The 12,677-nt window shown below is 48.0% G+C and overlaps 1 protein-coding gene across 1 annotated transcript in view; it reads right to left on the bottom strand.

Annotated features, from left to right (window-relative positions):
• The window catches only part of LOC140429126 (probable ATP-dependent RNA helicase DDX60), a 205,073-nt gene extending 192,909 nt beyond the window's left edge, over window positions 1-12,164 (bottom strand). The window contains exon 1 of the mRNA XM_072515726.1: window positions 11,507-12,164. Coding sequence (XP_072371827.1) covers window positions 11,507-11,768 — 262 coding nt within the window. The 5' untranslated portion in view covers window positions 11,769-12,164. The remainder of the gene's footprint in view (window positions 1-11,506) is intronic.
• Window positions 12,165-12,677: the final 513 nt, after the last annotated feature.

Raw genomic sequence — 12,677 nt, forward strand, 5'->3', positions numbered from 1 at the left:
ACTTGAAGGTGAACTTGCAGGTGGTGGTTTTCTCATGTGTTTGCTGCCCTTGTTCTTCAAGATGGTAGAGGTTGTGGGTGTAGAAGGTGCTGTCGAAGAAGGTTTGACAAATTACTGCAGTGCAACTTGTTGATGGTACACACTGCTGCCGCTGTGTTTTTCTAATTCATTTACGGGATGTGGGCGTCGTTGGTTAGGCCAGCATTTATTGCCCATCCCTAGTTGCCCTTCAGAAGGTGGCGGTGAGCTGCCTTCTTGAACCGCTGCAGTCCTTGAGATGTTGGTACACCCACTGTGCTGTTAGGGAGGGAGTTCCAGGATGTTGCCTCAGCGACAGTGAAGGAACGCCGATATATTTCCAAATCAGGGTGGTGAGTGACTTGGAGTGAATGATTTTGGGTGGGGTACCAAACAAGTGTGGCTGCTTTTTTTCCTGGCTGGTGTTGAACTTCGTGAGCGTCATTGGAGCTGCATTCATCCAGGCAGCATTCAATCAGGCTCCTGACTTTTGCCCTGTAGGTGGTGGAAAGACTTTGGGGAGTCAAGAGGTGAGTTACTTATTGCAGGATTCCTAGTCTCTAACCTGCTCTTGTAGCCACAAGAATTCTGTTTCTGCATAGTTTTATTTTAATGTTACTTGTAATGTTCTCTATGTTCACGGATGGCGATGTTTTCATTGGATTGGATTGGATTGGATTGGATTTGTTTATTGTCACGTGTACCGAGGTACAGTGAAAAGTATTTTTCTGCGAGCAGCTCAACAGATCATTAAGTACATGAGAAGAAAAGGGAATAAAAGAAAACACATAATAGGGCAACACAACATATACAATGTAACTACATAAGCACTGGCATCGGATGAAGCATACAGGGTGTAGTGTTAATGAGGTCAGTCCATAAGAGGGTCATTTAGGAGTCTGGTGACAGTGGGGAAGAAGCTGTTTTTGAGTCTGTTCGAGCGTGTTCTCAGACTTCTGTATCTCCTGCCCGATGGAAGAAGTTGGAAGAGTGAGTAAGCCGGGTGGGAGGGATCTTTGATTATACTGCCCGCTTTCCCGAGGCAGCGGGAGGTGTAGATGGAGTCAATGGATGGGAGGCAGGTTCGTGTGATGGACTGGGCGGTGTTCACGACTCTCTGAAGTTTCTTGCGGTCCTGGGCCGAGCGGTTACCATACCAGGCTGTGATGCAGCCAGATAGGATGCTTTCTATGGTGCATCTGTAAAAGTTGGTAAGAGTCAATGTGGACATGCCGAATTTCCTTAGTTTCCTGAGGAAGTATAGGCGCTGTTGTGTTTTCTTGGTGGTAGCGTCGACGTGGGTGGACCAGGACAAATTTTTGGCGATGTGCACCCCTAGGAATTTGAAACTGCTAACCATCTCCACCTCGGCCCCGTTGATGCTGACAGGGGTGTGTACAGTACTTTGCTCCCTGAAGTCAATGACCAGCTCTTTAGTTTTGCTGGCATTGAGGGAGAGATTGTTGTTGCTACACCACTCCACTAGATTCTCTATCTCCCTCCTGTATTCGGACTCGTCGTTATTCGAGATCCGGCCCACTTTGGTCGTATCGTCAGCAAACTTGTAGATGGAGTTGGAACCAAGTTTTGCCACGCAGTCGTGTGTGTACAGGGAGTAGAGTAGGGGGCTAAGTACGCAGCCTTGCGGGACGCCGGTGTTGAGGACTATTGTGGAGGAGGTGTTGTTGTTCATTCTTACTGATTGTGGTCTGTTGGTCAGAAAATCGAGGATCCAGTTGCAGAGTGGGGAGCCAAGTCCTAGGTTTTGGAGCTTCGATATGAGCTTGGCTGGGATTATGGTGTTGAAGGTGGAGCTGTAGTCAATAAATAGGAGTCTAATGTAGGAGTCCTTGTTTTCGCGATGCTCTAGGGATGAGTGTAGGGCCAGGGAAATGGTGTCTGATGTGGACCGGTTGCAGCGGTATGCGAATTGCAGTGGATCAAGGCGTTCTGGGAGTATGGAGGTGATGCGCTTCATGATCAACTTCTCGAAGCACTTCATTATGACTGAAGTCAGGACCACTGGTCGGTAGTCATTGAGGCACGTTGCCTGGCTCTTCTTTGGTACCGGTATGATGGTGGTCTTCTTGAAGCAGGTGGGGACCTTGGAGTGGATTAGGGACAGGTTAAAGATGTCCGTGAACACCTCTGCCAGCTGGTCCGCGCAGGCTCTGAGTGCACGACCAGGGATCCCGTCTGGACCCGTTGCCTTCCGAGGGTTCACTTTCAGGAAGGCCAATCTGACTTCGGAAGCTGTGATGGTGGGTATGGGTGTGTTATGGGCTGCTGGGGCACTCGACAGCGGATTGTTGGTTACCTGCTCGAACTGCGCACAGAATGCATTGAGTTCATCGGGGAGGGGTGCGCTGCTGCCAGAGATACTGTTCGGCTTCGCTTTGTAGCCCGTTATGTTGTTTAGTCCTTGCCACAACCGCCGAGAGTCTGTCTGTGACTCTAGCTTGGTTTGATATTCTCTCTTGGCATCTCGGATGGCTTTGCGGAGGTCGTACCTGGATTTCTTGTATAGGTCAGGGTCGTCTGCTTTGAACGCCTCAGATCTCATGGTTGAATCAATTAGAGAACTTTGTTAAAGAACAAAATTATTTATTAACTAACTAAACACTATGAAGGTTTCTACGATATGAACGATAAGTACAGTTGGATACTATGGCTAAATACAAATAAGTATGATTAACTGGTATTAATTACTATTGACTCAGCAGCTACTCGCTATGCGACTGGATTCTACGCCTGCTATCCACGTCCTGTTGCACACCTCGTGTGTTCCAGTAACGTCCTCCTGTCGTCACGCCATCTAGTGGTTGGATGCTAGAATCTCAGTCTATGTATATGGCACTTATCTTGACTTCCAGCTCGGTTCGTAAATTACACACAAATGATATTCTACATATCATTACATTACTTTGCTATTTAAAATCAGGTTATTCACAGGTAATGGATGGGGCACTGATTAAAATGCTTTTATCATACGCCCATTATAATCTGTATTGGATAAACTGCATCAAGTTCCCATTACAAAAGGAATGTTTTCCACTGTCACATTCCTGACTAATATCGTGGCAGATTTTAGGTTCAGCATTGAGCAAGGACTTTTGAGTGACAACCCAAGGAAAATAATGGGAATGATGGATTGCTCTGTGGGAGTTGACACGGACTCAATGGCCTCTTTCTGTGCCATACTCGATTACTTCATAAGCAATGATAATGATGCACAGTCATTCCAAAGAGCAATACATCATTTCCAATATGGAATCATGGGTTTACGACCACAAAGAAAATATAATCAGAATGTATTGAGCTGTTCTCATCCTGTTAACAAAGCGTTAGCGACACTATCGATGGTTATAGACCCAGATGCTCAGAGGGACATAGATTCCTCCTTTCAACCAGCGAATGAAGATTAGAAATCTGTGCTTTCGGACTTCTGGTGATGGGGATGTGCTGAGAAGCCTGGGCAGCACGGTAGCACAGTGGTTAGCACAATTGCTTCACAGCTCCAGGGTCCCAGGTTCGATTCCGGCTTGGGTCACTGTCTGTGCGGAGTCTGCACGTTCTCCCCGTGTGTGCGTGGGTTTCCTCCGGGTGCTCCGGTTTCCTCCCACAGTCCAAAGATGTGCAGGTTAGGTGGATTGGCCATGATAAATCGCCCTTAGCGTCCAAAATTGCCCTTAGTGTTGGGTGGGGTTACTGGGTTATGGGGATAGGGTGGATGTGTTGACCTTGGGTAGGGTGCTCTTTCCAAGAGCCGGTGCAGACTTGATGGGCCAAATGGCCTCCTTCTGCACTGTAAATTCTATGAAATGCCTATCAGGTGGCTCTCCTCCCACGAACTCGAAATGGGCTCTTCCACCCGAAATAGCCCGCTAATACGAAGGATTAAACATCCCCACACCTCAACCATCAGCAGCGCGAAGGCAGACATCAGCAACAGGGGGATGACTAGGGGAAGAAACAGAGGGAAGGAAGCGGGGGGGATGGCTACAGGGAGGTGTAGGGGGGAGGAAGACGAGCGGGGGAGAAAATACCAGAAGGGGAACACAGGAAGAAAGAGAGCAAAGGCTCCAGGCTGGCTGCAACAGGCCACATGTGGCGACTTGGAACAAGATGGCACCCATGCAGCCACTTTGGAAGGTCCCTGAACGAAGGGAAACCCCGGAGCGCAGGGGGTCACCCACATGGTGTACACACAGTTGGCGGCCGTGTTGGGTGGCCCCTGGACAAAGGGAAACCCCGGAGCGCAGTGACCTGACCTCATGGGGGGGAACGGTGACCGCAGCCATTTTGGACGCCCCCCTAACAAAGGGAAACCCCGGAATACAGGGGTGCATCCACCAGGTAAATATGGTTGGAGGGGGGGAGGGGGGGGGGGGAGCAAAAAAACCTCGTCAGGATAGTCTTCTGGATCGTCAGGGTACTTAATGGCCCAGTGAAAAGTTTGAAAGCTGACATAGTCTTCCTTCAAGATTCGTACCTGAGATAGAAGGACCGAGTGGGTAAGGAAGGGCTGGGTGGGACAGACCTATCAATCCTGTTACGGGATGAGGGCCAGGGGAAGAGCCATACTGCTAAATAAGAGGACGGTGTTTACTGCGACAAGGACGGTTACGGACCCAGGGGGTCCTGAAGGCCGCCTGGGAGAACGCTTACCCGGAGGTCAGAGGCTGAATGCCCTTGACTGCTGAAGTGTTCCCCGACTGGAAGGGAACACTCCTGCCTGGTGATTGGCGCGCGATGTCCGTTCATTCGTTGGTGGCCTTCAGGACGTGCGACAACGCAGAATCGCCGAGCAGACGAGACCATGCAGACGCTGCGACAACGAATGAACGGATATCGCGCGACAATCACCGGGCAGGAATGGTCCCTTCCAGACGGGGAACACGTCAGCAGTCAAGGGCATTCAGCCTCTGACCTCCGGGTAAGCGTTCTCCCAGGCGGCCTTCAGGACGCGCGACAACGCAGAATCGCCGAGCAGAAACTTATAGCCAAGTTCCGCACACATGAGTGCGGCCTCAACCGGGACCTGGGATTCATGTCGCATTACATTCATCCCCCACCATCTGGCCTGCGAAATTCTACCAACTGTCCTGGCTTGACACAATTCACACCTCTTTAACCTGGGGTTACCCCATCTCTGGATCTGTAAAGATTTAATCACCTGCTAATGCTCGTATTCCAAGCATTGTTTGGCATCTTTGAATCTGTCAATATGTATGTTTCAGGAATATACCTCTTCATTCACCTAAGGAAGGAGCAGTGCTCCAAAAGCTAGTGATATCGAAACAAACCTGTTGGACTTTAACCTGGTGTTGTCAGTCTTCTTACCTGACAGAAAGGTAGTGAATTCCTGGAGTGGGTCAGAGACAATTTTCTACAGCAATAATAATAATCATTATTATTGTCACAAGTAGGTTTACATTAAGACTGCAATGAAGTTACTGTGAAAAGCCCCTAGTCGCCACATTCCGGTGCCTGTTCGGGTACACAGAGGGAGAATTCAGAATGTCCAATTCACCTAACAAGCACGTCTTTCGGGACTTGTGGGAAGAAATCAGAGCACCCGGAGGAAACCCACGCAGACACAGGGAGAATGTGCAGACTCCACACAGACAGTGACCCAAGCTGGGAATCAAACCCAGGTCCCTGGCGCTGTGAAGCCACTGTGTCACCTGAGGACAAACAATATTGGATTTAGTAATGAGTGATGAGTCAGATTTAATTAGTAACCTAATTGAGAATGAACATTTATTAAATAGCGATCATAACATGCTCGAGTTCAATGTAATGTTTGAATATTGGAATTTTAGATTTAGGTAAGGCCGACTTGAATGAGCTGAGACAGAGACTATCCACAGTAAACTGGGAAAATCTGCTGATGGGTAAAACAACGGAAGAACAGTGGAAGATGTTGAAAGAAACATTTAGCACAACATAGAACCAGGCTGAGAGGGAAAAGCAACACTGCACAGAAAATACAGCCATGGACAACTAAAGAGATAAGGGACATCATAAAACTAAAAGGGCTGACAAAAATGCAAAACACAGCACAGATCCTACTGAAAGATACAAAGACCAGCAAAGGGTTACAAAGCAGCTTATAAGAGCTACTAAAAAGAATGATGAAAGGAAACATCAACCTCAATAAGAGGTTTTATCATTATATAAGGGGGAAGTGGATGGTCAGGAGCAATGTTGGCCCGCTAAAGACTAAAAGTGGGTATTTTTCAGTGACTATGAGGAAATGGTAGACATGCTGAACAATTACTTTGTCACAGTAGTTAGAGTAGTAAAAGAGGATAGTTTGCCGGAGGTCCCAAGAACACTAATAGTAGATTGGGGACAGGGACTAAATAAAATTAACGTAAGTAAAACATCGATAATGAGGAACTAAACAGTGACAAGCTCCCAGGGCCTGACTGTTTCCATCCAAAGGTGTTAAAGGAAGTCGGGGGAGGCCATTGTAGATGCCCTAACTATAATGTTCCAGAGTTCCCTAGATTCAGGAATCGTCCCTCTGAATTGGAAAATTGCTCATGTCACTCTGCTTTTTAAGAAAGGTGAAAGAGTTGTTGCTGTTTTTACCTGCTATAAATATGGCAACCAATCAGGTTGTCCTTTTTTCTTTGGATCTCAATATTATATTGCTCAGAGTCGCCAGGTATCAAATGATACCACCACAAGGTTCAACCAGATATCGATCAAAGAGCCAAACACCAGTTAGCCAGTTCAAGATCAAGGGCACTTTATTTACACACAATTAATCATGCAACATAGGCACTACTAGTTAAACTACACCTATCAACTATGACAACCTGTACTTAACTTCAGGCACCCGGCTTAGGTCAGAGGAACAGTGGCCTTTGTTCGGATCTGGATCTATCGGGCCTGGAGAAGTAACTACTGCTCAGCTGGGCTCACCCGTCTGGTAGCAGGCGTTGAACTTGAACTTGCTTCTGGTGGTGCTGCGACTGGAAGTAGACGTTGCCGGAACGCAGGGTCCAAGAGAGATCAAAAACATGGTGGTTTCTCTCTTTATCCTTGGGCAGTTTTGCCCTCTTTTGGGCGGTCCTTCGGTTTGGACCCCATTAATTGGGTAATTCTTGATCACTGGATTTGATTTGAGTCAATAAAGGGGCGGGTGGCTCAATGGCCGGGCATGTCCAAAGGGGTCATTGACCCTGTTGTTGATGCTTCCTGGGTACAGGGAGTGGTGCCGAAATGTCTGGGATTGTATTGGTTGCTCAAGTATCAGTCCTTTGTCTTACGGAGATGGGCCATCAAAATGCTAATCGGTTGGGGGTTTCGATGCTGTCTGTGTTCTTCGCTCACAAATATACATTCAGCTCTGAGCCTCCCTGAACCTTGCATTGTCCATTTTTCCCATTATGCTTTGCGACCGTCCATGTTTCTTATTATAAGTGGCCATCCCAGATGGCTACAGAGTAAAAACAGGGAATTACAGGTGAGTTAGCCTAACACCTGTGGTGTCTATTATCAGGGATAGGGTGACTGAACACCTCAAACATTTTTAGTTAATCACGCAGAGCCAGCATGGATTCATGACGGATAGTTAATGCCTGACAAACCTCATTGAATTTTTTGAAGAGGTGACTAATGTAATGGACAGGAGAATGTCTATAGATGCTGTTTATATGGACTTCCAGAAGGCATTTGATAAAGTCCCGCTTGGGAGGTTAACAAGGTAGAAATGCACGGAATTGAGGGCAAATTACTGACATGGCTGGGTAATTGGTTGAGAGGCAGGCGACAGAAACTAATGATAACAGGGAGGTACCCTGCTGGGTCACTGTCTGTGCGGAGTCTGCACGTTGTCCCCGAGTCTGCGTGGGTTTCCTCCAGGTGCGGTTTCCTCCCACAGTCCAAAGACGTTGGGTTAGATGGATTGGCCATGCTAAATTGCCCTTAGTGTCCAAAAAGGTTCGGAGGGGTTATTGGGTTTTGGGGATAGGGTGGAAGTGAGGACTAAGTGGGTTGGTGCAGACTCGATGGGCTGAATGGCCTCCTTCTGCACTGAATGTTCTATGTCTTCTCAAATTGACAGGGTATGACTAGTGGTGTCCCACAGGGATTTGTGTTAGGGTCTCAATTCATTAACGACATGGATGATGGCATAGAAAGTCACAGATCCTAATTTGCTGATGACACAAAGTTGGGTGGCATCGTAGGTAGTGCAGGGGCAGCATAAAGTTACAAATTACAGAGGGATATTGATAGACTAGGTGAATGGGCAAAATGATGGCAGATGGATTTCAATGTCAGCAAATGCGAGGTTATCCATTTTGGACCAAAAAAGGATAGAGCAGAGTACTTTCCAAATGGAAAGAGGGTAGGTGTAGTGACTGTCCAAAGAGACTTGGAGGCTCAGGTGCTTATATTTGTAAAACGTCACAAACAAGTTCTGAAAGTAATCAAGAAGGCTAATGGAATTCTGGCCTTTGCATCCAGAGGGCTGGAGTGTAAGGATGCAGACGTTATATGCTGCAGTTTTACAAAACCCTGGTTAGACCCCACTCAGAGTCACTGTGAGCAGATCTGGGCACCACACCATAGGAAGGATATTTTGGATATTTTGGCCTTGCAGGGAATGCAATATAGGTTTACCTGGATGATACCTGGACTTCAGGGGTTAAGTTATAAAGGGTGATTATACAAATTAGACCTGTTTTCTCTGGAATTGAGAAGGCTAAGGGGTGATCTGATCAAAGTCTTCAAGATATTAACAGGGAAAGACAGGATAGATCCAGATAAACTATTTCCACTGGTTGGGGATTCTAAAACTAGGGGGCATAGTCTAGAAATTAGTGCCAGGTTGTTCAGGAGAGATGTTAGGAAGAACTTCTTCACTCAAAGGGTGGTAGATGTTTGGAACTCACTCCCACAAACAGCAGCCGTAGCTAGAACAGTTGTTAATTTTATACCTGAGGTAGAGATTTTTGTTAACCAAAGATGTTAAGGGATATGGGCTAAAGGTATATGGAGTTAGGCCACAGGTCAGCCATGATCTCATTGAATAGCAGAGAAGGTTAGAGGGGCTGAATGGTCTACTCCTATGTTCCTAAGAGGACATGACTGCAGCTGTAAAAGAAAAACCTCCGGTGCTGAATCTATTATAGAATCATAGAGTGGTTCCACCACAGGAGGGCGCCACGTGGCCCCTGAACATATTTGCTTTCTGCGTGACCAGATCAACCGCTGCAGCTCCCCTGCCTTTCCACCCGAGTGCTGCACATTACTGTTCTCTTCCGATTACCATCCTATTATTTGGCAGCCTCAATTGAATTACAGGCAGTGCACTCTAGATGCTCAGTAAGAAGTCTTACAACACCAGGTTAAAGTCCAACAGGTTTGTTTCGATATCACTAGCTTTCGGAGCGCTGCTCCTTCCTCAGGTGAATCTCTAGATGCTGACCACTCGCTGTGTGGCAATGTTTCCCCCCTGGGGGTTTCAGCAGCACCTTCCAAACCTGTGGGGCCAGATTCTCCGATTCTGAGGCTGAGTGCGGAGGAGCTGTGGCGTTTTAGGCGGAAAAAAACTGATCCTGCGACCGATGAGGGGCCAGCAGCCGGGCCACGTAAAACCCCCCGGCCTCCACGGAGTAAACAGCCGGAGAATGGCCGGGTCTGCGGCCGTGCATGCGCACGGCGGCGACCTGCAGCGGCCGCGGCGTAAAACATGGCGCCGGCCGCGGACCAGCCCTGCCTGATAGTGGCCCCCCCCCCCCCCCCGGCCACCCCTCGTCTGCACCGCGATGACGCCGTTTTGGAGGGGGGGGGGAGCATACAAAACCTGCGTCAAACAGGTGCCGCCCCCGATTTCAGCGTCAAAAGTTCCCAGGTTCGATTCCCGGCTGGGTCACTGTCTGTGCTGTAGCCATCTGGGTTGGCCACTTCCCGACTTTAAAATGGAGATCCGCTAAGGATGCAGGGAAATTCAGTCAAACGCAGGAAAAACAAGCAGGTGCAAAGTTTCCTGGAATCAGAACTTGCAGGAACCCAGACAGCACTGAAACTAACAACCATCTACATATTGATGAGCGAACCCCGGGAACAATTGGAAACAGTTAAGATAAACAAGGCCAAGCCAGACTCCTCGGCGCCAGCAGGAGCCAAGACAAAGGAAGGCCAACGGACACTTAGGGACAGCCCAGCGATCAGGGAACCGCTCCAGTATTGGAGAAATCGATCCAAGTGATCAGAACTTAGTCCAATCACTTGGAACCAGGTACGGGGTCCACCCAAAAGGGCGCAAAGCCCCTGGGGACTATAAAATAGAGTCCCCAAGTTCAATTCGTCCTTTTTGGCAGGGTCTCTCAGCAGCTCGGAACAACCCTTGACCGTGACCTGCCTAGTAGCTGCACCAACCAAGTAAGTCTCCAATCAACGCACGCTACGAGATAGGCACTCCTAGCTACCAGTCCATACCAGCTTTTGAATCCTGCAGACTCAGAATCGAACGAAAGGCCATTTGTTCCCCTGACCTGGTGGGCCAGTTCCAAAGCTAAGTATTGGCCTCTTAGTGTTAGAGATCGTCTAGTAAGTAGAGTTTTATACATGAGTAGTGATTGACTGTGTATAATAAATGTGTTTTGATTTGAAACTTACTAACTGGTGTATTGAGTTATTGATCAGCACTTGAACTTGAACCTCGTGGTGGTATCATAAAGATACCTGGCGACTCTAGAGCAAAGGTTATAAAACAGAGCAAATTAAGTAAAGACACAACGAGCAACAGTGCGGAGTCTGCACGTTCTCCCCGTGTCTGCGTGGGTTTACTCTGGGTGCTCAGGTTTCCTCCCAGTCCAAAGATGTGCAGGCTAGGTGGATTGGCCATGCTAAATTGCCCTTAGTGTCCACAAAATGTTAAGTTGGGGTTACTGGGTTAGGGGGAGAGGGTAGATACGTGGGCTTCAGTAGGATGCTCTTTGTAAGGGCCGGTGCAGACTCGATGGGCCGAATGGCCTCCTTCTGCACTGTAAATTCTATGAAAAGGGATTCTCCGCCCGATCACCGATTACGAAGTCAGCATTGGGGAACGGAGAATGCAGCCGGTGTTCTCTACAGTAAGGAGAACGGCAGCAGGTACAAGAGAAGGCCAACATCTAAAAGTTCCCTCCCAAGTCACTCACCGTCCTGACTTGGAAATATGTGGCTGTTCCTTCAGTCTGGCCAAAGATTTGGTCACCTGACCTAACATCTCATTCAGCAGAGATATCAAACTTTGTTTTAAAATGCTCCTGTGAAACATTTGGGACATTCCACCATATAAATATCTGGTTGTTATTGAGATAACTCTAGCCCCTCCAGGATATACTTTGGACTTTGCAATGCGCTCACTCCCATCCCTCACAACAGGCCTTAAGACTGAGGAGGAGCCAGCATTACCCATCGCCTGCGTGTTTGCTCCGGGACATTCTACGAGGAGCAGCTTTACTTGCCAATCAACACTTACCACCGTTCTCTGCAGAAATACTCTTGCTCATTCCTGAACCCTCAGCTCCAGCCTCCGAGGTTGAGGACTCGGGTAACAGTTCATCCAGCCTCAACTTCCCCATGGTGTCGCTCAGCCGATCGATGTAATTCAACTTCCTTTCCATCATGGCTTCCTCGTCCAGACTCTCTGCGTCCCCCTCATCCAGAGTGCCTGACTCTTCCTCACCCGAGTCAGTTTCAACGTCCTCGTCCAGATAGTCCGAGAGGATTCCTTCCGCCATACTGCTCCTGCCTGCCTGGTCCTTACTCCTGGATTCAGCTGCGTGCCGGCAGGGTGGGTGTTTGCCCAGATTTTGGATGCTTCAGCTGACCCTCAGTTCCCGCTCTGTCCGAACATTCACTTGGCCCAGGACTGATCCTGTCCGAGGCTCAGTTAGGTTGCCCAGTCTGACTGCTCCACATTCTGTTCATTCCAAACCGGACCTGCTTGCCCCGGTGCTGCCAGAGACACTTAGCAATCACACCAGCCTCGACTCCCTGCTTTGGTGAATCTACCCAACCCTGGGCATCCGAGATTACTGTGGATCAGTGAAGTTTGTGCAAGATATTATGCTGGCTCTTATTTATACTCCGGGAAACACTGCTTCTCAGCTCTTGCACAATGTGTGACTCATTCAGTTTCGTTTCACTTTGCCAGCTAGCACATGTCAGGAAGCAGAAACTAAACAGACAGGGATCTTTCAATTAAATAACGAAATCAACACATCATTTTCCTCTTGTTGGAACGATCAGCAGACTGATTATCAAGCTGCTGAACGCCTTTATGATCACTCCACCCATGGCCAACAAACGCTGAAGTGAGGCTTGAACCGGGAACTTGATAGCTGAGTTGGTAGATCTTCTATTCCACCCAGATTGTGAATCATTGAGTGACTTGTTTCTCACTGAAACTGTGACGTGCTTCTCCAGCTGTGACAATAATGCAAAGTAATAATAAAAATAATCTTTATTATTGTCACAAGCAGACTGACATTAACACTGCAAATCAGGAAGTGAATGTAAAAATGAGCTTTTTTGTTTATTTTTTCACTAGATTTGGGCGTCGATTGCCCTGGAACTGAGTGGCTTGCTAGGCCATTTCGCAGGCCATTTTCAGGCTGGCACAGCGGTTAGCACTGCTGTCTCACAGC

Source organism: Scyliorhinus torazame, chromosome 9 (genome assembly GCF_047496885.1).
Source record: "Scyliorhinus torazame isolate Kashiwa2021f chromosome 9, sScyTor2.1, whole genome shotgun sequence".
NCBI lineage: Eukaryota > Metazoa > Chordata > Chondrichthyes > Carcharhiniformes > Scyliorhinidae > Scyliorhinus > Scyliorhinus torazame.